Genomic DNA, 27,534 nt, shown 5'->3' on the forward strand with positions numbered 1-27,534 from the left:
TAATGTAACATATTCCTTGTCGTTCTTCTAATGTAAATGGTAATGGAAGATAAATAAGGTTGTGAATGAAAATCATAGTAACTGTTACCTAACTACCAACTCGTTTCTTTAACTCGGTGATGTACATTTAAATAATTATAAATACACGGATTCGTTGAACATAACCAAATTATAAAGTCGGTAATGACCTACTCAATGAGGATTTCAGTTTTAATCTCAAGAATGATTAATTAGCCCAAAGAGTTAAAAAAAAGATTATTTTCAGTGATGCAATTTCATAGAGAATGAATTTTTAAAATTTTGACATTTAATTCTTTAACTTGAATTAATTGCGTAAAGTGAGAGCACAATTTTATTTACTTTTTAAAAAATGTTGTTATCAATACTTTGGCGACTTCTGTTGACAGTTGTATGCTTTTTGTATTTCGCTACATTTTTTAAGTTGAAAAAACTATCGCTAGGTGGTGTTATTTACATTTAGTATTGACGCTTGACAGTACGATTCACCGTGCTCGTTGAGCTGCAGTCGACAAAGATTCTTTTCAACAGGTACTGTATTGTTTACGTTTGAATGACATTGCTTCTTCTTATGGCCTTATTAGTTTTTAAAAACCTTTACCGAGTGTTCTTCAAAGACAAGAAGTTGCTTCAAAATATAAAACGCAAATTTAAAAATTCGAAAGCAAGAAAGGTGTCTGCGTAAAGAATTTCCCATTAAAAGAATCTAACAACAATCATGGTCTATTTTGACATAAAATAAGAAGTAATTTACAAATTGGGGTACTCAAATTGGTTTAAACCAGGTTTAAACTGAATTAGTTTATCATGCACACAAAGAGATCATTAATCTTTGATTGGATCTTTGATTTTCAAATCTAACGATATGACAACTTTTCTAATACAGGCATAAACAAAAATTTCGTTTGACCAGAAAATATCCACTTTACTTTTATAATGGAGAATGATGACAATCTATCAAAGCAGGTAAATAATATTCCTTGATTTATGTGTTGTTGATTTAATAAGGTTACACATTAAAAACCTCTTGTACTTAGATGGATGAAATTGAAGCCCTCTCAGCGATTTATCTAGATGAATGGAAAACAGAAGATGAAGCATTCAGAACATTCAGTGCAACTATTACTGAAAGTGGGAGAGTTGCAACACTACTAATTACCCTACCAGCAGGTAGTATTTCTATAAATTTCATTATAAACATAGCAACAACAAAAAATTAATTAATCCAGAGTATCCAGCCACATCTCCTCCATTCTACCTTCTGACAGCACCATGGATGAAAGAAAAGGATAGAGATGAAATCTATAATCAACTAGAACAGATATATCTGTAATTTTTTCTGAGATACAGTCGCGGCTGAAAGTTTCTTTACGTGTAGCTCAAAAATACGCCTTTTTACTGTGTATTGGCGGATGGTATTAGCCTATGGTAGAGGTTGAGTTACCTTATTTTCTCGATTTTCTCAAGTTTTACCCCCTACCCCCTTACACCTCCGACAATGATTTGTTGGCGCGGCTTTCTAAACTATGGGTAACCATGGCCGATAATCAGACAATTGCATCGATGCCCAATAAACTAGCAATAGCTCTTAAATGAAACGATAAAATGACAGATGATTGATCAGTTTGTAACTGTGACAATTTCTGCATTGATTAGTTTCATTTTAGCACTGGGCAGTAGGAATGCGTAACGTTTGCGTTATCGCGGGTAAATTAGTAATCAATGTTAAGAGGTAGAGTTAAGTAAAGAAGGGCGGTAAAAAATAAAGAAACGAGCAAATAAGTTAGCTCAACCTCTACCATAGGCTAACACCATCCGCCAATACACAGTAAAAAGGCGTATTTTTGAGCTACACGTAAAGAAACTTTCAGCCGCGACTGTATATTCAAAATGACATTTTTTTTTAATTTTTTAATTTTTCTTCTAGAGAAAATGCTGGAGAAAGTATTCTCCACCTTTGGATAGAAAAATTTCGAGAACATTTACAAAATCAGGATTCAAATGTTGAAAAAGATGTTCATGATGATACAGTACCGCCTATTGCAGAAGAAATTCCCAACAAGTTTAAATCTTTAGATCTTGAGGATTCAAAAGCAGAATGCCCATCCATAATCAGTGCCGACCCTTTTACAGAAAGGAAAAGTACCTTCCAAGGCCATGCTGCAACTGTCACTAACACCAGCCAAGTCAAGTAAAATTACAGAATCATTGTTATTAGTTGTTGTTTCAATCGACTTATTTCATGATTGAACCCGGCAGGCTGGTTTTAGCCAAACTGTACGAAAACCGCAAGATTGCTCAAGCTACCCACAATATCTATGCATACAGAATGTACAATGAACAGACTAAAATGTGGATTCAAGACTGTGATGACGATGGCGAAACTCATGCTGGAGGACGTTTAATGCATTTACTTCAGGTATTATACATCTGTGAAATTATAATAATGGTTTAATTCCATTTAATTATAATCATAATTCCATAATTTAATTCAATCGAGAAAGGCTAATGATTTTGTAAACAGTTTAATTATGTTTATTGGTCTAGCAATAACTTGTAAGGTTATAGGTTGCGTGCTTATTTTCTAATTGAGGCTAAAACAACGTGAGCTGCCAATGTACTTAGGCTTTAAGTAGCTATCACGTTGGTTTTGTAAATGTGTTAACATGAAGGAAAATTTAGATTTTACGTCAGTACAAAAAGACGGCGACCCGGTCTTGCTTCATATATAGATTTACCTTTCCCAAGCAAGGGCTAAGTAAGATTACTCTTTGCTTCCCGCCCTCCCATTATTTCTCCGGTAAGGCCAATCAAGCAACTCAACGTCGACATCTCCCTATGGGGCTTATACAATGTCAGACTATCAGTTGACAAACGCAAGGACACAATATTGGAAAGAATGGGGCGGGATTTGCTGTGCGGTAGTGCTCTAATTAGAAACCTGTCAGTTTTACAGAGGTGTAAAGGATACGCTATACAACAATGTTCAATATGTCGATTTCCCGGTAGTTTCTTTTTTCGATACGTGACGTAAATAGTCGGTCGTCTTGGTAACGTCTCGGATTTCATTTAACCTGTTCGATTGTTCTCCCAATTCGATGCCTGTCTGGAAATAACCAACGATTTATGTTTCCCCTTGTTCCTGTCTCGCCCTTGCAGATTTTAGACGTGAAAAACGTGATTGTTGTCGTTTCCCGGTGGTTTGGAGGCATTCTTCTCGGTGGCGACCGTTTCAAGCTCATCAACAACGCGGCGCGTGACGCTTTGGAGATGGGCACTTACATCGCTTCGGCCGGGAGTGACGACGTGACCAAGAAGAAAAGCAAGAAAAGGTAGAGACCAAATAACAAAACAAACACACAACAAGAATGACACATACACACAGTTACACACTCCCTCTCTTGGGTGTACACACATCTTCATGTTTTCTTTTGTTTTCTCTCTACCGTGTCTTTCTCATTCCCAATCCTTTTCTTCTGCCTTTTTGGTTTATCTTTCTTTCGGTTCCGTTGACTCGGTCCCCTCAGAGGTTGCCCTATGTCTTTTTACTTTTTATTTTTTACTTTTGACCTACTCATTTATTGATTGGATTATTGGACTTTGTGTTTTTCTCAGATAGAATTGATCGTGAGAAAAGGCTGGTTGCTGGTTGAAAACACGGGCATCGCAGCGTGCAAAAATACACACGGTAACAGAATTAATAATTTCCATTTTAGGCTTACATACTTGCGTAACGAAACACAACGACAGAGTCGTTAAGCTCTTTTATTCATCTGGACGGATCCATTTTATTTGCCAGTTGTGACAATGTCATCGCTGATCGATTCGCCTTTTCGCTTCGATAGGCTATAGGCTACGCTGAAACATTAGGAAATAGATGGAGAGCGGGAGTGGGAGCGGGTCGGGCAACGTGCGTAGGTGGTACGTGCGGATAGGAAAAGGAAAATCCCCTCAGAAGCTCTTCCTCTGTCCGTCATTGCGCTGCTTTTCTTTCCCTCCCCCCCCCCCCTCTGTTGGGAGTCTTCTCCGTTCGTTGGATACAGTCCGAAACTCCACCCCGTTTATACTCCAGATCCTTACTTCGCTCGATGGGTAGGGGCGTGGTACTCCCTCTACCACCACCATGAGACGAGCTCGTGCATGGGGGGCATCCTTCTTCTTCTTTGCCGCGCTCTTAGGAATTGGTTTGTTCCTGCGACCACCTTGCAAGTCAGTCTAGTCGATCCCGAGTCCCCGCGTTACCAACATCGATGCGGTGAATTTCCTTTTTTTTTTCGCCTGAAATCGAATTGAGAATTCTTTTCCAAAATTCATCGCCCTGACTGAAGTAGACATGAAAGCAGTGTTGCTCTATTGCTCTGTTTTCTTCTTTCTCCTCTTCTATCTCTTTGTTTCCGTTAGTCTTTCGTCTTCACCGGCGTGAAAGAAGAAGAAGAAAAAAGAAAACTGACGGATGTCATTTTCATCCTTATGTTTGTTTGCTCACCTCCGGCTATCCCGAAGCGAACGGCCCACCACCCTGGTGCGCTGCTGCTGCTCTTCCCCTTCTTCTTCTTTGTTGACTCGATTTTAGTGTCGTATTAATAACTGGAGTGTGTGTGTGTGTGAGAGAGAGAGTTAAATACTCTGGGGCCCGTCACATTCAGTGCGACATTGGCACGTGCCTTCTCCGTCACATTCTCTCCTTCCCCTATTTTGCGATGCTTTACGTCACTGGCAACCCCTGAGAGAGAAGGTATTTAAACTTTTGGCCGCTCTTTGTGTGTGTGTCTGTGTGTGTCATATCAGTGTATGTACAGTATCTTGCACGCTCGGATGAAGCAAACATGCTGAGCCAACTTTCTCTCCTTTCCTTGTTCAAACATCTTCAGGCTTCTTACGTTGGGTAGAAGAAAAATAAGAGGCCTCGCGAATTTTGGAAGCCGTAGATACACGCATTAAGGTATCGATCGGCTTGGGGATTTTCCCGCTTTTCCCCGGGACCTTTATGAAAAGTGAATTTAACAAAACCGGAAAGAAAAAAAAAATTCAGATTCTCACTCCGCTTTTATTGCTATAGCGCATACGACCGAAAAAGCTTTCATCGCTTTAGAGATTAAACAGCTGCAATTTACTTTATTGAATTTTCCCCCTTTTTTTTTCTTTTTTTTTTTTTTTGAACGTTAGAACTTGATTAATATTGCGAAGGACCGTAGATCCATTGGTTAGGAACACTTTAGGTTGTCGCTGAATAAAAGCGCTGATGGGGGTCGGAAAGAACGGGCTCTTTTTTTTACTGTGTAAATGGACACGAGAGAAATATGAGTCGGCGTCAAACAGTAAGGCGTGGCTCTCCGAGGGAGTCGACTGGGATGCTTCCGCGAGCGCACTCGTCGATGTTTGACAAAGAAGAAAGGACTTGAGGAGCGGCTGGGCTGGGCTGCAGCTCCCGGGTAGTGCGCGGAGGGGCCTGTTGCTGGGAGATCATTGATCGAGCGAAAATGAACAAAGCGTTGGATCCGCGTGATATAAGCCGGTCGCTTCTTTTCATTCTAAACTACCACCCTTTTGTTTATTTTATCTCATCCAGCATCCAGTCAACCTCATGGATAACTCTACATTTTTCCGCCTATTTAAATGCCAAGTGCATACGTAATTTGCAGGTCACGTACAACAACAACCTCTTGTCGTTAACGACTAAATTAGCGATGATTGACGCGCCTCTTGCGGTAATGACGTCCGAGAACTCCTTTTCGAAAGGGTTCCTGGGTTTTACTCTCCGGCTCTTTTAAATAATTCCTCTTTCGCAATAGGATCACCCTGGCTGTGTGGGAATACGTCCACATGCGTTTCATGATTTGCTGTTATTGTCACCGCTTGGTATTTCATTTACTTCTCGGGACATTTGTCACGTTCGTTTCTTGTTTCTCTCGTCTTTACGATTCACGACGCCCAGCATTACATATTGCAACGACCTATGGAGAGGGGGGTCTGCTTACTGATGGGGAGCTATTAAACGCCGACGACCACGAGTAGTTCTTTTACACACACACACACACACACACACAACCACCACCAAGAGAGCTTATCGATTTAAAGCGTATGAGCGCCATCTTGTCTCTCTCTCTCTATTCTCTCTCTAGCTCTCTTTTGTTTGTGCGACGTCGTGTTCCGTTCGTGGTATAGCGGCGGTCAGAGCTACCGACCAACTTGGCACGTGCCGATCCCTCGGGTACCAGCGCAGCAAGTCGGGCGGTCAATTTCCGTCATTTACACAACTTTTATCCCGACAAACTTCTGGTTCTGGACAAGAAAAGAAACGGTTGGGGTTTTCATTAGTCACTATTCAACTTGCTTTTTTTAACCGCTGGGATCGTTCATTTTGTAAATGCCGATCATCAAAGACGACCACGACCCCCTCTAACTGAAACACGTTAGTTCGGGGTAGTAACCCCCACAAAAGTAAAAGAAACTCTTTGCCATTCATTTTCCGAGAGACAGCACGCTCTCTCATATAGCCTTTCTTCTTCTGCCTCCGCGATCAAGAATCTCCACAGACATTTTGATTCCCGTTCGGCTCTACTGATTTATCGATTGAAGCTTTTCGTGTACTCCACCGGCGAGCCCACAAGGACGGAACTAATTTGAAATGTGGGATCTAGTCAGAAGCGAGTGGGGATTCCTTGTAATAATAGTACAATTGAAAATTCACAAAATGGGAAGATCGCCTTTGGATACCCTTGAGGCTTTCTCGATGGCGATGATAGAAAATGACGTTATGTACAACACAAAGCTGGCTTTCGTCCATGGAATAAATGAATAACATTGCGTTTCTGTGTAACTATTCTGCGGCAGATTCGCACTTTGTCCTCGAAAATTGGCGAGCAGGTGACTGGATCCGTCTTCACTGGCGGAATAAGGAAGATGAAGGATCCATCGCTGGAGCAGTTGGCCACCATCGACGACCGGGACGAGGGCGTCGACGTCTGTGATTTATCGCCAGAAATCAAGGGCATCGGAGCGACCATTTCGCCCAGCACCCGACGGCATCAGCTGATACCTGGCCGTCAGTCGCCAAGATGGATAGGTCGCCATTCTCCCATCGCCTCTGATGTATGTGAAACAATTCCCGAGGAGACTTCCGCTGGATCTGCAACAGCGGAGAATGACTCAGCCCAAAATCAAGCCCGCCAGCAGCAAATTGCCGCCACTCATCCGCCGCCCAGACGCCATAAGCTCCTCCCCATCCAGCATCTTTCTCTAAACATTCGACAGGTAAGCGGCCAAGTCAATTGAGATTTAGCTTCTTTCTTCTTATTATCTTCTGATATGAAAATATGTGCAATCATTAAATTGTGAGGGATATCGTTAAAATTACGTTCGTCCCCGGAGGAAATGACCATAACGGGAGAGAGTACATTCGTGTACACATAACTCGATAGTTTTGCAGAGGCTCTGCTGTTGGCATTGCGTGACTTGTGTTGTCTAATTTGGAAATGCCTATGCGCACTCGAGAAAGCTCTGTGCCAATGGCGTGGCATATTTACACGGTTGTATTTTTCCTATGCACAGACCTTGATATTAGATCCTACTGCGTCGTTTCTCATATCATCAGATTTATGCCACGAGTGTACGGTCGACGAACTTTGAGCTATTTACACTTTATCACGAAAAGTCATCACAGATTAAACGCCCGGTTCTACATCGTGAGTGATATCGGAGGGGGGTTTTTAACCTTTAATATTGTGGGTCCACTTTCTTTGGGTCCTGGAAAGCAGCACGTGGAACGAATATTCCATTCACGCACACGGGGAGCGCGGACTGCTGTTCTTTATTTTTTTTTTGCTTGAAAGTAAAAATACCGGGGTTGAGCTAGAAGAAACAAACACATAGAAAGGAGAGGGGGGGGGGCAGGTATATCTAAAAATAACTTATTTGTTTGTGAATCGAGTTTGTTTGTCGACAATGCAGCGTGCAGCAGCGCATTTGACTTTCTCTTATCTTTTATTAGGGCCCCCTCCCACTTTCGGTACGTTTGGGTCGGTTTTTATTGCTCTAGTCGAATTTGGTCGTCAGTTATTTTCCTCCTTAACCTCAGGTGGTGGAGACGATCAATTTGGCCGTTTTGCAGCCAAGGATGCTGAACTGGCCGCTATCCAAATAGATGGACTGTCGCCCAATCTCCCGATTTGGAGATTCGGGCGTAAATAATGTTGGCCGTCATTTCCCCCCCTTGAAGGCATCGCGGCCATCTTGCAAAAATCACGCTAGTCGCCGTCTCGCGAACAACGCAGTACTCACGCGGGAGAATCGAATTGGACGCTCGCGGCGTCCGACGACGCTAGTCTTACAAATGGCGGCCTTCCATTTCAGCCATTTGAAAAATGTGGGGAATGAAAAAACAAAAGAGGAACCCTTCGTCCACGTGAGGAGGCCATTTCACCTTGTCTATAAATAATTTGCCTATTGCCGCAGTGGCACAATAACGTGGAGAGTGAGCCGACTCGGTCGGGAGAGAACTGGCGGTTTCCTGTTTTCAATGCTACACTTATTTGCCGATCCCCGTTCTTCTTCTTCTTTTTCTCCTTTCGCCAAACTTTGCGATTCTGTTGTGTGTTCAAGACTGAATTTTTTGGTTCGGGAATCAAACCAGTCTATTCCAGATCTGGATGGAACTGAGAAACATGGATGTGAAAGCTGGGAATGGCGAATGGGGATTTAACGTCGTTTCCCACATCTGACATTCAATTCCTCCGGCTTCAAAGTTCACACACTGCATCGATTAGTATGTACTACTGTGCCGCTGTTCCATCTCCGAAACGGAGAGGGATTGTTTTCTGCTCCGCTCGAATCGACTGCGCGTTTTAGATCGTTGAAATCTGATCCGGCCTTATGTCCGCTAGAATGAATGGAAAGCTGATAGAACGGCGCCCCCCCCCCTCTCCTGCTTCGATATACACTGATATCAAAATTAACCTGATAATGTTGGAATTGTTATACATATTCTAATACCCCATTTCTGGACAAAAGACAAATAAACGTAAAATCCATTTTCGAAATTCCTTAAACGGATCCAGGAATCGACTGGTTGAGCTAGTTTGGCTGGTTGGGTGGGGATGCTTCCTATTTACCAAAACGAGTTTCTTTGATATGAAATGAATCGTCATTATTATTATTTTTTTTTTAATGGTAAAAAAACCCAGATAAAACAAAAAAATCAGTCAGCGCCTTTTAAACATTCATTTCTTCCTTTTTCTTTTCCGTCCGTCCGCCATGCCCGGATTGCCCGGTTTTGTTAGATCGTGTTGAGCCGGCCCGAGACGCAGCTAAAGCACTGTATAGTAGTACATAGTGTAGCTGCCGGGTGGGTATGCACTTTCAAGGTCGTATGTCCGTGCGCGCGGGTTTTTTCTTTTTAATATTACAAAAATATTTTTTAAAAAAGAAAAGAGAACCTCCCGCTCATCCGAACCACCCCCCAAAAAAGCTCCCGCCTTTAGACACGAGGCAGACTTATACAACCAAATGTCTATTTGAAGGAGAGGATGCCTCCGAACGCTTTGAGGCATTCACATGGTTCAACTATATCAGAGAAACCCACCCACCGGCAACCGAACGAACGAACGCACCCACCGTCTCTTTTTTTTTTCGACGACTAGTGCCACCACTCCATTCGTCTGTATACTGATTTTAATAGGTTTCGACTCTCCGAACCGTGCAGACGTGATCAAGTTTTTCTCCTCTCGTCACATTTTTCTTTTTCGTTTGGCGTTTCTCTTGTGTCAAGTCTGTTATATTTGTTTTGTGTGACATTCGGCTCGTGTGTTGTTGGAGAGAGAGAGAAAGCAAAAGACCCACGGTTGTTATCTCTCTGAAGGGATCGAGAAGATTCTCAGATCTGTCATGTGACATTTTAAAAACAAGAAAAAGTTCTGCTGCTATCGGCATCAATTGACAGCAGAGTGTTTTTCGTCTGCGTTGCGTCTGCATTGTGTAGTGAGAAAGTAATTGGGGCGTTCCTGGAATGAAACAAATTTTCTTTTCTTAAACTTCTGTAGAAATTCGTAATTTTTGGAAGAAAAAAAAAGAAAATCTTGTTGAAGACTAATTCGCTATCGCCACGTGTATTGCCCTGGGGTTTAAAGTTCCCTCATTTTCATTTTAGCAAAAAAGAAAGGCATAACCAGGCCACTGTACACTCCCAGAGGCGGGGTTGAAATTGTAGCGCAATGGCGCTGTGGTCCTATTTCGGCGATAGGAGAAGCTTCCGCAGGACTATCCAGTCGTCGGATTCCAATCAAAATGCCAGCCGACGTCTTGTCAACGGACAGCAGCCAAACCATCGAGGGCGAAGCATTAGCGAAACTTCCAATGACGGCGTCCTCGAAGATGTCGAAGAAGAGATCCCTAGCACAGAAGGTTCATCGCCCACCGAGAGCAGCGTCTATCACAGTTTGCCCTCCTATCAGGGAAGTCTTCATCGACACAACACGCTCTTTAAGCGCTGGATGGCCAGTCGTAATCGATCAGTGGACGAATCATCCAGTTCGCATACGCTCAATCGTGCTCGAGGGGAATTTTCAAACGAGCAACCCGTTGCCGTCCATTATCACCGACGCCCGGCTCAGACAATCAACAGCACCAGCAATATCAGCAGCAATAATAATAACAGCACCACATCCAGCACAACCACCACTATTAGTAGCAGTGGAATGTATTCACCCAATAACAGTAGACAGCGCGTCCGACACTCTTCGGCGCCTGTTTCCAATTTGCCACTGCGACTCGATCCCCATTTCATTGACAAAAGTCTCATCGAAGTCAAAGAAACCGTCCAGCAGGATGGCGAAGAGAAGACGTCAGAGGAGCTGGACAATAATGGCTATTTTAACAAGGACATTTGGATCCCGAGAAGGAACTACGTTTACAGAAAGGTAACCGCGCCCTACACAACCTAAATTACCTTCTGTTTTTCAATCTAAAAAATGACGACGCTGTTGTTTTGCGAGGGTGTTGGGACGGCATTGTCTGTCTGACACGTACGCACCTGTGAATGTTGACAGTGCAAACGGGCGTCGCCGTCGTGTCCGAATAGCTCCCGGGGAACATGTTCGTCTGCTTGTTCCGTAGCATCCTAGATGTCACTGACAACCGAACGTTTACAATATTTTTTCTTTTCAATTGAAACAAAAAAATAATAATAATAATCTTATTTTTATTTCTCCTGATATCGCCACGCATTTCTCGTTTTGAACACCAAGCAAAAGGAAACGAAAGGAAACGGCACTAACCAAATGTCGGGACATTTTTGGTTGGTCTTGATTTTATTTTGCCTTTCCCAAACTTGTCAAAACCCTCCTCAAAAGAAAATGAAAGAGAAAAGTTTTGCGGTTTTCATGCTTCGTCATACTAATCTCACTCTTCCCTAGTAGCTGGTTCAAAATAATGGCATGCGTTCTAGTTGGGATTTTTTTATTATCAAACAAGCCAGCGGCGGCTACCCGATGCCGCGCCCCGTTTTTCACAAGGGGGGACTATTCTTTTTTTTTTTTTCGTGTAGAAACCAAAGTCCATTGTAAACGTCCTTCAAGATCAAAGGGAAAAGAATGAAAATCTCTCAAGGCGATTTGAGCTATTATGCCCTGAAGAGTCGTGATTCCTCTTTGGTGGTTCTATCCTTTGCCAAAAGGTTTTTCTTTTACGACCCGTTTTGGTCATTTTTTTTGCACTCACTTTTGTTTTTGTTTTTTTTTTCGTCTTGATCATCGTGAATCTCTTTTCCTAGTCGTCGCCGACTGCGATAATTAGCTGAGCGATGCATTCGAGATAAGATCGGAACGCTCTCGATATGTTATCATCGTTAAGGCGGGTTCAGCCTCTCTCATTCTTCCCTTTTTTGCACTGATAAAATGCATTTGTCGTGACTCCTTTTGATTGTCTAATCGCTGAACTGGGAGTGCCAACTAGATATTCTAGTTGTTAACTTTTGACTATTTTGAGTCGACAGTTTCCTTAGGACTCCTGACTAGAATCCTGCATCGCTTCGTTTTCTAGTGGGTATTTCCTTTGTCGACTTTTTTTTTCTTTTTTCCACGACTGGTTCTTTATATCCGATTGCGACCGGCTGATTTGGCCGAGCATTTCTCGCTCGGCTGGACTACGTGACTCGACTCGCGCAGTCAAGGTTCGCACCTATTTAATGCGAATCATTTCGATGCGACCAGCATTCGTGAATTGCCGTGCGGGATTGTCTGAAATAGGTCCTTGAGACGTGTCGTTCTTTGTCCTAAAAGAGCCTGCGTCAATTGGCGTGAATCATTATTCAATTCAATCATTTTTTCCGTGTCCGCATTTAGTTAACACGCACACCACTGTTGACGGGGTTGTCATGGTGACACGCTGTTGTTATTGTTGGCTTCCTTCTAAGACTTAATTTCTCTGCAGCACTTGTCCATTCGAAACGGCAATTCTTTCCATTTTGAATTCTATTCAAATTACGGGGGAATTCCAACAAGCCAAATTTGTTGTATTTTTATTTATTTTTATTTTTTTTTGTTCTCTGCGCCTTGCGTGTACGTCTAGCGGCGATCATTAAAACTCTCCAAAACAGGATCGGCGTCTCAACTCTCAAAGTGGTGGTACCAGTAAGACTGGGTCATCGGGCAAAAATATGGCCGAGAGCTTCTGGCAGTGGAGTGCATTCACGTCTTGCGACATGTTAACTTTCTACAGTCACACTCGATCATCTCTGTAAATAGTATTAAAATATTGACGGTTAAAAGTCTTTCACCTTTATTGCAAGACGCATTACAAGTTCCCGCTTTAATAGATATAAGTCCGGCGTACGGATTGGGTCGTTGGGGCCGTCCCTGACATTTCAATGCTTCTTTATAGTAGAGACGTCTCCGCCAGGTCGCGTTTGGGTCTATGAAAATGTGCTTTCCCTCTCTCTCTCTCTTTGGAAAGTCTCAAAATGGAAATGAGAACCGATTGTAGATTTTTGTTTTGTTATTTTCGGTTGATGCGTCGTCTGGAGTTTAAATTGGGAATACTCCGGTGCGGAGTGCAACTTTCCCTCCATTGTTTGGACGTTCATTATGTTACTGTTCTTCAGTTTGAATATTGGAATGGAATTTTGTAAAGCTGGGATTATATTCGCATGTACGTACTTCTTTGTTTGCTGGGCTAGCCCGCGGGTTGGAAACCCGCACGTCGCATCTGTTAGCTGGCTTTGCCAGTCCGTCTGCGACTGCGCGGACGCTCCACATGCGGTTCTCACGCTGTTTCACGGACGAGAGAGAAATGACGCGCACACACGTCCACGCAGCTAACGCTGATGGCTCCTCCTACACCCTACATCGCCTTCAACTCTATGTTACACTTTAACACATGAGGGGCAGCCAGCTGCAGTAGAATAAGAGCAAGCAACGGCGTGAGTGTAGCGTGCTGTACCGACAGTCTGTGTCTGTGTGTGTGTGGAGACGGGCAAAAACTTTCGCTTAGCCAGTGTGGCGGGCATCTTCGGTCATATCACACCAGTCCGCGTTTAGGTGCCAGACAGCACATATTATTACACACAGAGCAACTTGTGTGTCCACTTTCCATATTGCGTGAAAGGAGTCACAGACCGGGAGGGGAGAAAAAAAAAGAAAAATTGACACACGGCTGCAGCCCCCTAAAAAAACGTGATTTGTAGTTTGCCACTCTGTACATGACGGTGAATGTCAAGCGACCCGTAGAAACTTTGAAATCAATACCGTTGTTAGTTCAGCTGCGCCTCCCGTCTGCTACTTACTAGTTTCCAGCCAGGGATTGTGTCTTGAATTCTTAACACCAAAACAAAAAAGAAAAGGGTTATTGGGTTTTTTATTAAACGAAATTGAACGTGCGCCATGCATCGCTGTCTAGTTTCTCCGGGCAATCACACTCAGGGTGATGATGGCAGTATGGTGAGTACGGCGCTCTAATCGTCTCTAGAAAGAGAAGGAATTTCGGGATCGCTTAAAGACATTGCTCACAACCGTTTTGATCTCATTCCGCCTTTCTTCGTTTGATCCAATTCCGTTTCTGTCGATCGATTCTTTTGGTGGTGGCTGCCGCACTCTTAATTTATAGTCTCCGCGTTTCAATCACACGGGTCGCTGGAGAAAATATAAAAGGAGTCTCTCGAATTCTTTTGAGTTGTCTCCTTTTTTTTTAATGTTCTTTATTTCTGCATCTTTGGTGCCTGGAGAACTTAAACTGCTGCGCCATCTTCTTGTGTTTCCCATTGGTTTTTAATCATCCATTTGTTGGGGGGTAAGAATGATTTTGATTTTTCTTGAGTTAATAAGGAAATCTATTTGATCTTTTTCTCCTCGCTTTGTTGCCGCTTTTCTTTTGCTTTCGCGTTTTTTTTGCTGTTGATATTTTTGCATGCGACTGTTGACTTTTAAACCCCCCTGACAATAGAGAGACCTTATTCTTTCTTTTTTTCTTTTTTTTTTTTTTTGTTGTCGATGTCATTCACTCCATCCAATCGAGTGCAGTTGTCAGTTTTCCTCCTTTTTCCCTCTTCTCTTACGTGACTGGATGCAATAACTTTGTGTGGTACAAAGCCTCGTCTATACGCGGCGGTTGGTCGAGGTTCGGCGAAAAGAGTCGAATAATTATATCTCGGCAGCTGAAGAGTGCTGGGACTTGATTCGATTTAGCAGGAAATTGGCTGGGCTGTTACCCACCTACCACTAGCTGCTGCCCTGTTTATTTCTCTATGACTGGTTGGATTGGGGTTCAACATTTTGCCGAATCATTTTCATTGTGAAGTGTAAATTTAGATTCTAGTTTTCTATCGATTTCTTGTTACCTTGCACGGCCAAGAGAGGAGAAACTTTGCTAGACACGCAAATGAAACTTTGTAAAGGAAATTTTGCAACCGACATGGAAGCCAAGCAATATGCTGTAGTAGTCTCCCCGTCTGTATTGATCTCAGATGGCATATTAATGCGTATTACGCAACATCCGCCAAAGGACAAAGTAATAACCCTTAATCTGTTCGTATGTTTTATTATAAACTATTTCCCTTGATCGTAAAATTTAATGGGCCTCAGCCGTCTCTCAAAATCCTTCTTTCACATGATTAAACAAACGGTGGGCGAACTTGAAAAACTAACAAATGAAATAAAGGGATTCTGCTCACGATCCGACCGGAATTTATAGCCGCCGTCTTGATGTTTGCCAACATAAAAAGAAAGCTATACGTAAATACACATTTTTTCCATGTGGAGATCAATGCTGGATGCGTATAGACTTTGGCGGCGGTATACGTGACGCGAGACGTGACGGTACTCCAGAGACAAGTCGCAGTTGGTCTACATGGTAGGTGTAGTAGGTATTGATCTCCTGTGGTATTTTCCAAATGTGCGCCGAGCTCTTCTGTTTTCACTCTTGTTGGATCATTCAAGTCTTGAACGCAGAGAGTCGCCTACCCAGGTACTTTTAGGCGTGACTGTAAAGTCACTTTGCGCGCAAAAGTCAACGTTAACTTGGTCATTCCATTTGCTATCCCCTTGCGAGCGAATCCGAGACGCACAGAACCGACACTTTTAGTTGTGCCGTCATGGCGGCGAATTGAGCGCTAGGTAAAATTCAACACCGCGTTTCCTGTTGGAGAAAGAAGAAGAAGAAAACGTATCCTTTTTCTCGTCTTGTCATTGAGCTGTGTGTGTGTCTGAGGGTCTTCTTCTTTTTTTATATTTTGATTCCGCGCTTCTCCTAGCATGCCTGCGCAAACATCGTGCACCACCGCCAGACTGGACTATCAAAACCAAGTTCATCCCGTCCAGACATTTCTTTTGGAAATATCCCCGTTCCTTTTTTGGCCCCGTGACAAGATCATTAGCTAAGCCCAGTCTCGTGACTGTGGGACCTTAAAAAAAAAGAGAAAATACCCTTGCACACAAAACTCGTCGACATCTTCCACTTTTTCTCGGAAAAGAACGTTTTTGTTTGATTGTTGTTTTAACTTATTGAAATATTCATTTCCGGAAGCTAATTTTCTTTTCCTCAATTGTGGACTCCTCTCTTTTTCCTAATGATGCGATCCCCTGACGTCCATTTCTTTGTTCTTCCATCAGTTGAACTGTCATTTTCCTTCTGGGATCATCTTTTTGGATAAGAGAAATGATGAATCGGTCGTTGGCTTCACGCCCGCAGCTGATGGATGCGATTGACTCCCCTGGTCAATTAGGTTTGGACGAATATGTGCACTGTATATCGATTACGGGTGGGAAATGGATATCGCTGAGAAATGGATTTGGCCATGAAGTTGGTGGCCCATTTGAGGCGATCATTTTTCCACGACGCCACAAAGTCTGACACTGGGCTGCGATGGGCCGTTGATGTTTTTTTCTTCTCTACTAGCTGCCGCCCACAATGTGAAGTTTCAAATCCCGAATGTTTACAAAATGGTTTTATTTCTTCTACAGCAACTGTTGTCAATTGTGTTGTCGCCTGACATTTTGGCGTCTGGGACCGGCGACACTCGCCATGGCTGTACGACGGTTTGGCTCCGAGCCCAAAGGGCCGGACGTCACGTACGCTTGATCCTGCACAGTACCTATAATGTACTGCGTGCGCTCAAATAGTTACGAAATGCTCTACGTGGAGGGAGCGAGAGAGAAAATAAAACTCCACATTTTTGTTATTATTATTATTTTTTAAAAAATCTGGAAATGTTGTTTGAAAATGTTTGGCAGTTTTGAACGCGGAGCGAGCGAAAATAGAGACTCTTAAAGTTGCTCGGCTGGTATTTTAAATCCGATTTTGTAGGTGGATATTTTTGTGCAGTATATGTACATTGCGCATTTCGTCACTTCGTTCCGAATTCTAATAAAAACATTCTCTTATATTTCTTTTTTCCTTTTTTCTTCTCTTCCAGTCCTCGCTGCCGCTACCCGTAATCGTGACCGAAGACGTGGACGCTTCAGACGTGGATAGAAGTCGCACCATGGCCGACAACGGAGCCAGACCTCGAGCAGGTACGAATCGTGTGTCTTGCAAATTGAAGGGCTTCTAATCGATAATTTCATTCTGTTCCTGTTTTCCCCTTCTTCTACTGAAGTAATTGTCTAAATTGTGAGATGAAAGAGGGGGGGGGGAGGTATTTAAATATTGAAATTGACATGTTGTTGCGTGTTGACGTGCGTATAATGCATAATCAAAATAGGAACTTGGAGTATGCCTCATCCTAATCCAGGACGTCATGGCGGAACGTCGAATTCTGTCGTTTCCAGTGCAACTCTCATCGGTACATTTTCACAAATCTGTCGGCTCTTCTTCTTCTTCTTCCGTTTGAGTGTTTGTTTGTCCTGTTTACGCTTTGGCCTGGGCTTCTTCTGCTGCCTGGGCTTCCGTGTCTGTCGGACGCACGAGTTGTGGAACGTATTGTCGATTCCAGCTCACTTTGGGTGCGAGCACGGGCGCTCTAAAATAAACAAAAATGGCTCACCTGATTCGCCAAAGTAAATTCTTTTGCTGGGACTTTAAAAACAACAACCAAAACACCACACTCTTACCAGGTCGTGAGTTGTTGTCCTAGTGTCTCTCTCTCTCCCCCTTTGGGCTGCGCGTGTTTGATCAGCAATCTAAGAATAGATAACAGTCACGTGTTGACGAGTCTCCTTCCAGCATTTCAAATGTTGTGAGAAGGAAAAAAAAAAAACGAAAGAATCGACCAAGACCTGCATGCGCTATTCATTGTTTTACAGTTGTAACTAATCTTTGATGTTATCTGGGTAAAAAAGTTATAAAAGAAATGAGCATGTAACTTACGATCTTGCATCATCATGAGTCCGTACGAATGTTTTTTCTCGTTCCCAACGGAACGTGATGTCCATGGACAATCAACTGATTCTCATTTTCTTTCTGTTGATTGTTGTTTTCAGCTGCACACGATGATCGACTGCGTCGGAAATCTGGCGACGACGCCGGCCTGTTCGGATCTCCCGGCCGTCACAAGACCCTCGGGAGCGCCCACATTTTCGAGGCTTTTCGGCCGCGTTCCAAATCGGATGCCCAGCGTGCCATCAAGAAACCAACTATCATGAGTACAGTCAAGAATGCCGTCCAAGTGAGTTCCATTGCAATAACCACCCATTTCAATAAATACAAATATAATCGATAGCATTTACCTGATTATATCCACCCTCCTGCGCGTTATGAATCCCATGAACGGTGAACCGAATAGACGGAATGAACTTGTGAAAGAGAAGGATTACGTTGCTGGGCAACTAGCCCAGTCAAATCCCCTCGCTCCTCATGTGTCCAATTACGTTCACCATCTAAATCCGAGATGAAATTGCTTGGTTGCGGTTGTCTTGACAACTTTTCGTCCTCCTTCACGGATGAAAGGAATGCAAATAAATGAATAGGGAGGCGATTAAAAATATGAGTGAGCCCTTTTGACGATGTCTCTTGTTATGTCTGAATGTCGTGTTTATGGTTATTTATTCCGTCTGATGCATTGAATATTATTTGTATGTACATTCACAGAACTCGCTGATGGGATCACCGATTGTTGCTGGTCGGATTGCGTCACCGGGAAGTCAGAGCCCATCTTCGCTCCCTTACGACGTCCCTTCTTCGTATGGGAGCGGCAATGGCGTCAGTGACAAAAACCGGACGCGATCCATCACGGAAGCGTCAACGTCACGCGGACCTGTTTCTAAAGTCATGGATATGTTTCGAAATCGTTCACAAAGTGTTTCCACTGACGACAAGCGCAAAGTAATGAACAATTTTCGTTTAAACCAATCATCCATATCGATTTTATGGATTTTCTAATTAAACAAAATTAATAATTTTTAGCAGAAAAATCAGCCAGTTGTCGTCGTTAGCAACAACAGTCACGGTGAGTCTCCAACATGATTAATTTTCTTAGTATACTTTTATTTTTTTAAATCAGTGGGCGTCCCCCTTAATTGAAAAAAAAAAATCCACCTTATTCCCAAATAGATCGTTAAAAAGATCCAACCATCCAATCCGTATTTTCGACGGAAGTTCCTCTGGGAACGCACGTGGTTAAAAACCGACCAATTTGACGTTTTTTTATTATCTTGCCCGAACATAGTCCAACAATATCAATTTCATTGAAACGGTTCAGTAACCTCTTGGAAAAACCGATTTTTTTTTGGGTGTTCCACAGCGGATTTCGAAGAAACCGAAGCTCATTGTTGCTATGCAAACTATAGAAAGTCATTGCCGCCGTAGGGGTCGGAAATAGAAAGATGTGGCACCTCTGGACATTCTATTACATTTTTGTTTCGTTTACATTGTGCTTTTTGAGTTTGTGCCGTCTGTTCCCGGCAAAACAGTAGTTGAGTGTGTGACGTTCGCCTCGTGTGTTCTTCTCCTTATTTAGTATTATTTTACAGTATTTCTTACGATATATTGCCTATTTTACGTTTTGTACTTGAATAAGTGCATACGACTGAAGATTCTTGTTGAATGCCCCTGGCTACGTTTCTCGTGTCACGGCCATAACTCTGTTACTTCTCGTGCATATCCCTTAATCAGGAAACTAGGCCCCTCGAACAACTTGTTTACGACTTTTGTTCGATTCTGAAGTTGTGCAACTGGTTCAACACAAGGACAACATTGAAGTCAACAACAAAAGAGTCTCAGTTATATATAAACATCCTGCATATCTAGACTGAAACATAATTTCTTCCAGAATGGATCGCAAAGAAGAGAGCTTTTCAATAGCTGATTTGGAAGCTGCCGTTTCCATGTCATCCATTGCAGATGAAGACTACGCTCAAGTGTTTACTGGATGTGAAGCCCTAGAAGTGGAACGTGGAAACACACCCAACAAGGGTGACACTGCCAGCACGACAAGTTTGTTGGGGTCAGACGTTTCCATGGGTGAAAGTGCCAGCTCTTTTCAGTTTATCAGTCCTGGTCAGTCTGACAAGAACTTCTCCAGTGTGGCTCTGAAATCGGAAGACCCCATGTGGCAGCCCTGCTTGACTCCTGAGCCCTCATTGTCACCTCAGCCAAAACATGATCCTGAATTCATTAATGATTTGTTGTCTTTGGTCGAAGAAAGTCCTTCAGCAACGGCATCTGTCGATTCACCGTCAAGCCTTCCGTTTCATCCCGTGGCTCACATCAGTCAACAAGTTCGCCCTCGTGCTAAAAGCTTCAGCAAATTAAGTTTAGAAGCATTTCACTTTTTCCCATTCGGCAAGTCGCATTCGCAAGGGCAAGATGAGCATTCAAAAGTCGAAGATAGCAAAATGGATAGCGCCACTGACGGTCAAAAGATGTCGTCTTCTTCGATGGAAAAACCTCATCGTCACTTTTGGTCGTCTCACCGTACCAAACATCACAGCGTGGAAGACAAAAAAACTGAGCATCCAAGTCCTGCTGGCACATCGCACGGCAGTTCCCATCTCTTTCACGATTTGGGCCATTATCTACGCCGCATTTCGCACATTGGAAGTCATGAGAAGGAAGTCGGATCAGAGCCTGTCCGCAAGCACGTACGCGTTCATCGTGCTTCCTCCAGCGAAGAAAGTGAAAAACTACCACCAGCGCCCATGCGTGATCGTTCTCATTCGACGGGGGCGAAACCCAAGAAACGCACGGATTCCGACGTTACCACCTCAATTCAGACTGTTTACAATATTTACGATAAAATTGTCAAAGAAGGTAATGATTACGTGATCCCGCAAATGTGTTGGTTCGTTGCATCACTTTAAAATTCACGCCGCTAGGTGGCTGGTCCGGCTGCGTGATGGGGGTTCTTTCAATCCGAGACGGCAAAATAAAACTCCTGCAGCCCGGCTGGCTGCTTGGAGGAGAGCCCTCTTTGTTCCGGCTCCAAGAGCTCTTGGATCTCGATGGCCAGGACGTACTAGGAGAGTATAGTCTAGGGTGAGAGCTAGTCGAAGGTAAAGGGAAAGCAGAGTGTGTGGGGGAAAGTGGGATTGATCCAGTCACAGTTCCAAGTACGATCGTTGCTTGGGCCTGCCCACTTGTCTTATCAACTTTTGTAAATCTGGATTATTTCTCTGTCACTCTGTAGTTGTGGGAGTGCGCCCTTTGGCTTATCGACACGAGGAGAGCGAGTGTATGAACCCTGTTTGGGTTTCACCATCACAGCTTTTATATGTTGTATATAGTCGTGCCAAGATTCAGTCAGGCATAGATTTTCTGTCTCGAGTTCTCTGGATTGTTTTCCCCTTTGTTCAAGTGCCGCATTCAGAATGTTTCGTACCAGTTTCGGCTCTTCCAACACCAAGAAAAACTCGAGATTGAAAGAATCGACGTCTAAAGAAGACGAGAAAGAAAAACATCGTAAGTTGGGAGTGCAATCAAAATTGTTTCAACAGCCGTGGTATTTTAAAGGGTGAAAAATTTTGCTTGGAAATGCCAGTCACAAGATTTTTTGGTTGTCTCCTCGTGACGAGATCAGACTGGTTAATGGGAATTACTAGTTTATGTCGGTGCGATTTGATCACAAGCCGCCCTAGATGTGGGAGGGGTGTACACACAATAAAGAAGAAGAAGAAAAACAAAAACGAGTGGGATAGTAAATGTGCAAGAAATCGATAAAATTGTGATGATAGATACTTTATGCTCGCCAGTGAACCGCTTCTTTTCACATGCGCAGAGCGTGTTTGTTCAGCGTTGATCTTTTGTTCTCGGTCGATGATTCGGTTCCAACCTTTTACCGAGCCAAAAAATGTTTTTTGAACGTCACATCTTTTCCTTTTGTCGTCATTTTTAATTGTTATGCCAACACAAACGTAGTGTGTAAGTCAGTAGCATCTCGACTGTCTGGCACGTCGCAGGTGTTTGGCTGAGTCTCGGCCGATTCGGACAGTTCCAGTGTCCTTCATGCAAGGGTTATGGGACTGTGCAATTCGTTGCCTTCATTGCAATGTGGTTTTTTGCCGAAACGCTGCTGCCTCTGCTGCTGCGTAGCTCATCGCCCGGTCGATAGCTGCGAGGAGCAGGAGGGTATTTCTCCGCTCCGATACGTCTTCCACTGGTCCTCACTGGCTTCCGTTGGTAGTGCCGAAGCTGATGCATGGCCCCGAAATTTGGCTGCTCATTCCAAAGATTGGAGCTCGCCTGGCCGCCAACTGACCTTGGCCGAACTTTCGCCTCTCCTTGCCAAAGATTCCGTCCGAATTCGAATAGCCCAATCTCAGCCTTTATCGTGTGCTAAAGTCTTCTGTCCGCCAACTTGCCCGTCCAATTATGCCGACAATCCAGCGGGCGCTCGTGATGTATCATTGATTGCAGAGAAAAATGGATCCAAAGATGTTGTGGTTCGATCTGAACTGAATAGATCCAGTGCCATACAAACTAATCCTCCTCCCAGCCCTGGATTGTCGGATTTTTGGAACGAGTTGAGCCATACGTTACATTTTTTGCGCTTCAGTACTCCGGTCATGTGCGAAGTCAGTTATGCCGCCAACTGCGCACCGGCTGCCCGTCTATTCATTCCTAACCCTACGAACAAATCCTTTGGTTCGCCCATTACAACGACACCGCCCCCTTCGCCCGCCCCATCGGTCAAATCCGCATCTCCCTTCTTTGCTGTGCGCTCCTCAAGCAAATTCATCCGCGTTTCGAGTTTACGTGAGAAACCCGGTATCCGAGCTCCGTGACGATATTTTCAGTTTGTTCGAGCAGAGACCGTAAAGATCGCAAACTTGATCGTGTGTGTATATTTATCTGTTTTCTCAACTCAGGTGCTTTGATCCGGCGCGGCGATGATCGTCGAAGAGCCTCCCTCGGCGCCGGAATTCCTGGCGCCCTGCGAACCGGCGATAGCGCCTCGTTTGATCCCAACCATTCAGCCATACTATTCCGCGATTCCAGAGGAGTAAGTTTATTTTCTTTTAATTTGTTAAGTCTTTGCTTGGTTTATGAAATGATGATTTGTAATCTGCTAAGGAGACGTCGTAAACTGTTTGTCTTGATGGTGTCTTGCATCATAATGCAGCTCCTGTACCCATCAGAGCACTCGATTTAGAAAAAGAAAGGAATGACGAAAGCTTTATTTGAGAAAAATCAACTAAACAAATGAAAGAGATAAGAAACGCCAGAATGTTCTGCGTTTGTTTTCGTCTATGACGCATTCATTCTAGTTGCGTATGTCATTTGACTCATATCCTAAGAATTCCGTATTTTCTTCTTTTTTCCCGTTTACAGCTTCCAGTCGCCGATCCTTTCCTGGATAAGCTGGATTTCGGAGATTTGGGTAAGAACCGGATACTATTAGTTTTGATGTTAGATTAATACGTTGCGCCGGGCAATGCCCAACGAAAGGAGAATATATCTAAAGACTAAGTCTGCTAAAGATGATAAATCAAACCAATTAAAGATCCTGGCAGATGGATGGATGGGGGTCAATCGCATCTGCTGCAAGAAAATCGCCTTTGCAACCAGCGCTAGACTAACACGTTGCCAAGAATCGTGAACATAGACCCCCCCCCCCCTTATTTTTTGTTTCTAAAATTAGATTTGACGCCGATACCTCCTTCTGGACTGCCCGTGGTCCTTTCAGCGCCCCTCAGAAATGAGGTTCGGCGACCAATCCGGCCGCGGTTGCCAATCCTTTTGTATTGCGCACGCGCTCGCGAAGTTTTATTAATTAACATCATCATTACTCCAATAGACAAAAGCCTTGGCGCTTTTGTTTCTCGTCCGAGTCGGATTGTGCGCTATAGTTGTAATGTTTGTGCGCTTGCTGGAAATTCGGGTCGTCGAATGTCACCTTGACTGGCGACGGTTGGCAGTGACAGTTGCAATCGACCTCTCTTTGTCTCGCTATCAAAGCTGTTCCTCAGTTGTGCTCGCGTGTTGTTGCGTCTCCAACAGAGCGCCGTAAATTCCCACGTAACGCTATCGAGCCAAAATAATCTTAAAAAACTTTTGAAATCGAATTCCCCGCTCGTCAGGAGTCACGAACGCATACGCACTCGACGCACAACCTGCGGTATGCTCCCGCCGCTCTCCTCTCCCGTTTGCAGTCGGGCCTCAACCAGTCTAGCACCAAGTCCTCCTTGCACTGGCCAGTGAGAGAGAGCGCCGCGTGTACTTGATTTATGTCAGGAGCTCACACAGTTGTCTGCAAATGGAACGCTGCCCAGTTTGCGAAAAGCGCCGTGAACGGTACCATGCCATCAGTCGGTGAAAACTTCAGCGTGTCCTCCGTTGAGGTCGTCGTCGACATCAACAACAACAACGACAACAACGACAGTTAGAGGATTAGCAACAGCGAAGATAGAAGGATGGTGTTAATGTCGAGAAAATAGTCGGCGACGATTGTGAGCTGGACGCCATGCTGTGTCTTCATTACTATTCCAACTACGTGACTCTACGAATTCAAGGAGACGACGAAGAATATAGTTTGGATCAGATTAAAGAGTTTGAAAACGTGCAGCATCCAAATTGGGCCGACATTTCTGATATTGCAGGTGCTTATGAGGAAGCAGGTTCTGGGCGCCTAGACAAAGCGTCGTCAGTTTGGGAGCGTTTTGGGTAGTGGTGGCGGCCGATGGCTGTCCTGTCCGTTCTGCCACCGCGACGGTCATCAGCGCCAATGTTTTTACGAAGGGAAATGGATGCCCAATGGGTTTTCACACCGTTCTGTCAATCGACGATGCGAAGTTTTCTTGTTCCTATTTATATTAAGATGATGTTGGACCCTTGCCGGAATCGTTATCTGCTTTTTTAGCTATTCAGTTCGTGTCTCTACAAGCTCGACATTTTCAATTTTAGTTCCGTCATGGCGTCAAACATGTTTCGTGTTGCAGTATTTTTTCCCCCCAGAATAAGTTAGTTTATCTTTTGGCATTTTGACAATGTCTTTATCATTCCACTATTTCCAGCTGTGCATTTTGATTAATTGATCACCGCGATCCACCCAATCCAGCAACAGAATGGAGAGACAAAGCACACACGCAAAAAGTCAGAACTATTCCAGCATCCTTTAGATAATCAGCTGGGATGTTCTAATTTTAAACCCTTGCATCCTTCTGCGGTGATGGAATACGAACTTGCACTTTCCTTGACGGAGGCGCCACTTGTAAATTGTTGAAAAAGCCGTCGTGTCTAATGAGAAGGGGGAAAATAAGAGCGACAGTTTTGACAGTCGGTTGTTGTTGGATTGTAAAATTATTTGTTTATGCTATTTCTGCAGATGACGAAAATCAAATTTTTGTCAAGTTCTTCAAGTTCCACAAATGTTACGATCTCATACCGACCAGCGCCAAATTGGTCGTCTTCGACACTCAGCTTCTGGTGAAAAAAGCTTTCTTCGCACTGGTTCATAACGGTAATCTGCTTTAAATTTGAATTACTTTACGTTGTTCTCGATATTCACCCGTTATTTAATTGCCCGTGACAGGAGTTCGTGCTGCGCCATTGTGGGATAGCAAGAAACAATGTTTTGTTGGCATGCTGACCATCACAGATTTCATCCGCATCTTGCAAATGTATTACAAATCTCCGATGGTGCAGATGGAAGAGTTAGAGGAGCACAAACTGGATACTTGGAGAAGTAAGTTTGAATGATGAAGAAGACATTAAGGTTTTTGAACACTTAGTCTAATTATTTTTCCTTGTACCTTTAAAGGTGTTCTTCAGCAGGACTACAAAGGACTCCAGAGTATTAGTCCAGATGCTTCTCTCTTTGATGCTATTTACACGCTGATTAGTAATCGAATCCATCGATTGCCCGTTATTGATCCTCAAACTGGCAACGTATTATACATCGTGACCCATAAAAGAATACTGCGCTTCCTGTTTCTATACGTAAGTTACCCCGTGAGTTGCGATTTCTTCTGTGTTTAATCTTGATACTTGTGTCACAGTTGAAGGACATGCCGAAACCAAGTTTCATGAACAAAACTTTGAGAGAGTTGAACATTGGCACGTACGACAATGTCGAAACTGCCAGTCCAGACACACCGATAATCACCGCATTGACAAAGTTTGTCGAAAGAAGAGTGTCTGCTTTGCCTATCGTCGATTCCCAAGGCAGACTAGTCGATATCTACTCCAAATTTGACGTCATTGTAATGAAGCGATATATTTTTAACATGCAAGAATTATCGAATAACAATTCTGATTTCTTACAGAATCTGGCTGCGGAAAAAACCTACAACAACTTGGATATTACTTTGACGCAAGCCAATGAGCATCGAAATACTTGGTTTGAAGGAGTTTCCAAATGTCATCTGGACGATTCTCTTGGCACAGTGATGGAAAAAATAGTCAGAGCCGAGGTAAGTTATTGATTCAATATTGATTGTTAATGTGCAATAAACTTGATCCTGCTGCAGGTTCATCGTCTTGTTGTTGTGGATAACGAGGATCGCGTCATCGGCGTGATTTCCCTCTCCGACATTCTTTCAGAACTCGTATTAAAGCCGAGCCGTAAGCTACATATTTTAATCAATCTGGAATTAGTCATCTAACTCATGCTGTGGATATATCTGCAGTGGCATTTGCAGGCCATTCGAAGAAGAACAGTTTGTGCTCTGATGCTGAAAACACGGGCACCATACCGGAAGAAACTGCATCTGATGATGAGATCGAACTTGCCTCCAGGGCGGAGACCTTGGACCAGCCAGTAACAGCGAGCGAGGATATAGCTATGATGGATGACGAAGAAGAGTGTTCAAGGGAAATACGTGATGCCCTCAATGGTGTTACTATGGCAGAAACCAATGAGCCACCGGTTGTTTCTGTAGGAGAGTGATCATCTTCATTTCACACACATTGCGGCATATGTACCCATCTGTTCCCCTCCCCTCCTTTTTTTGTTGGATGTCAAATTTAATGTTTCATACGTCAACCGGAATTATGAGGAGATTTTTTTCATTCGAAAGCATTGTGATTTCAACTAACCCCATTTGCAACGCTGTTTATTTTTCCTCCTCTTTGCAGCTGGGTAATTTGTTGATAATCAACAGCATGATATCTCTGTGTACGTTGTCTCTTCTGATTCTTATCTCTCGTGAGAGCAACACGAAATATTATACATATATAGTATACATAATATGGTAAGAAGAAGAGCAAGCAGTGACATCCATTTGAAGCTCGTTGGTTTCTATTTGATATAATTATCTCATACCTTTCTGATTTATTTTTTCTGTTTTAATTATTTTCCTCTTTTTGTTGCCATACGTTACCATTTCGCCAAGTTTTTTAATGAGCTTCTATCGCTCACAGCTCTCATAAATAAAAGAGTAATTGTGTGATTTATGAGCTGGCGCGTGAAAATGTATACATCCCTCTTTAACCCAACGTTCCTTAGGCTTTAGTGTCAAACGATTTGTACTTTCCGAGTACTTGTGCATATGAATCAAGCAAGTGGAACTAAAAGAAAATTAGGTGACCTGAGATTTCGCAAGGAAAAAAATCATGCGAGGGCGCTTATGTTCTATAGAAAGATTAAATACAAAATGTCGAAATTACAATTTACTTCGTTATTTTCTAAAATTCAAACACGTTTCTTAAAGTTTTTTATGT

The 27,534-nt window shown here is 43.4% G+C and overlaps 2 protein-coding genes across 14 annotated transcripts; both read left to right on the forward strand.

Annotated features, from left to right (window-relative positions):
• The first annotated feature begins 450 nt into the window (after nt 1–450).
• LOC124343525 (protein IMPACT-A-like) lies at nt 451–3,692 on the forward strand. Of its 5 annotated transcripts, none has more exons than XM_046796861.1 (8): nt 452–549; nt 905–984; nt 1,056–1,188; nt 1,248–1,347; nt 1,946–2,209; nt 2,278–2,437; nt 3,178–3,350; nt 3,634–3,692. In XM_046796861.1, the coding sequence occupies exons 2-8, from the start codon at nt 955–957 to the stop codon at nt 3,635–3,637; spliced, it is 864 nt and encodes a 287-aa protein (XP_046652817.1). In that variant the 5' UTR covers nt 452–549; nt 905–954; the 3' UTR covers nt 3,638–3,692. The 5 variants fall into 5 exon arrangements, with proteins under 5 accessions (XP_046652818.1, XP_046652817.1, XP_046652820.1 ...); XM_046796864.1 differs by having other exon boundaries at nt 498–550; nt 908–984; XM_046796863.1 differs by lacking the exon at nt 452–549 and adding an exon at nt 557–763.
• Nucleotides 3,632–27,482, forward strand: LOC124343516 (5'-AMP-activated protein kinase subunit gamma-2-like). Of its 9 annotated transcripts, none has more exons than XM_046796843.1 (16): nt 3,632–3,706; nt 6,853–7,272; nt 16,916–17,015; nt 17,204–17,284; nt 17,922–18,106; nt 18,529–18,762; nt 18,844–18,886; nt 22,743–22,876; nt 23,206–23,254; nt 25,199–25,333; nt 25,406–25,558; nt 25,634–25,812; nt 25,872–26,075; nt 26,139–26,285; nt 26,343–26,436; nt 26,502–27,482. In XM_046796843.1, the coding sequence occupies exons 2-16, from the start codon at nt 6,922–6,924 to the stop codon at nt 26,759–26,761; spliced, it is 2,349 nt and encodes a 782-aa protein (XP_046652799.1). In that variant the 5' UTR covers nt 3,632–3,706; nt 6,853–6,921; the 3' UTR covers nt 26,762–27,482. The 9 variants fall into 9 exon arrangements, with proteins under 9 accessions (XP_046652799.1, XP_046652800.1, XP_046652796.1 ...); XM_046796844.1 differs by lacking the exon at nt 3,632–3,706 and adding an exon at nt 4,234–4,753; XM_046796840.1 differs by lacking the exons at nt 3,632–3,706; nt 6,853–7,272 and adding an exon at nt 9,675–10,931.
• The last annotated feature ends 52 nt before the right edge of the window (nt 27,483–27,534 follow it).

The sequence above is a fragment of the Daphnia pulicaria genome, chromosome 6 (assembly GCF_021234035.1).
Source record: "Daphnia pulicaria isolate SC F1-1A chromosome 6, SC_F0-13Bv2, whole genome shotgun sequence".
NCBI lineage: Eukaryota > Metazoa > Arthropoda > Branchiopoda > Diplostraca > Daphniidae > Daphnia > Daphnia pulicaria.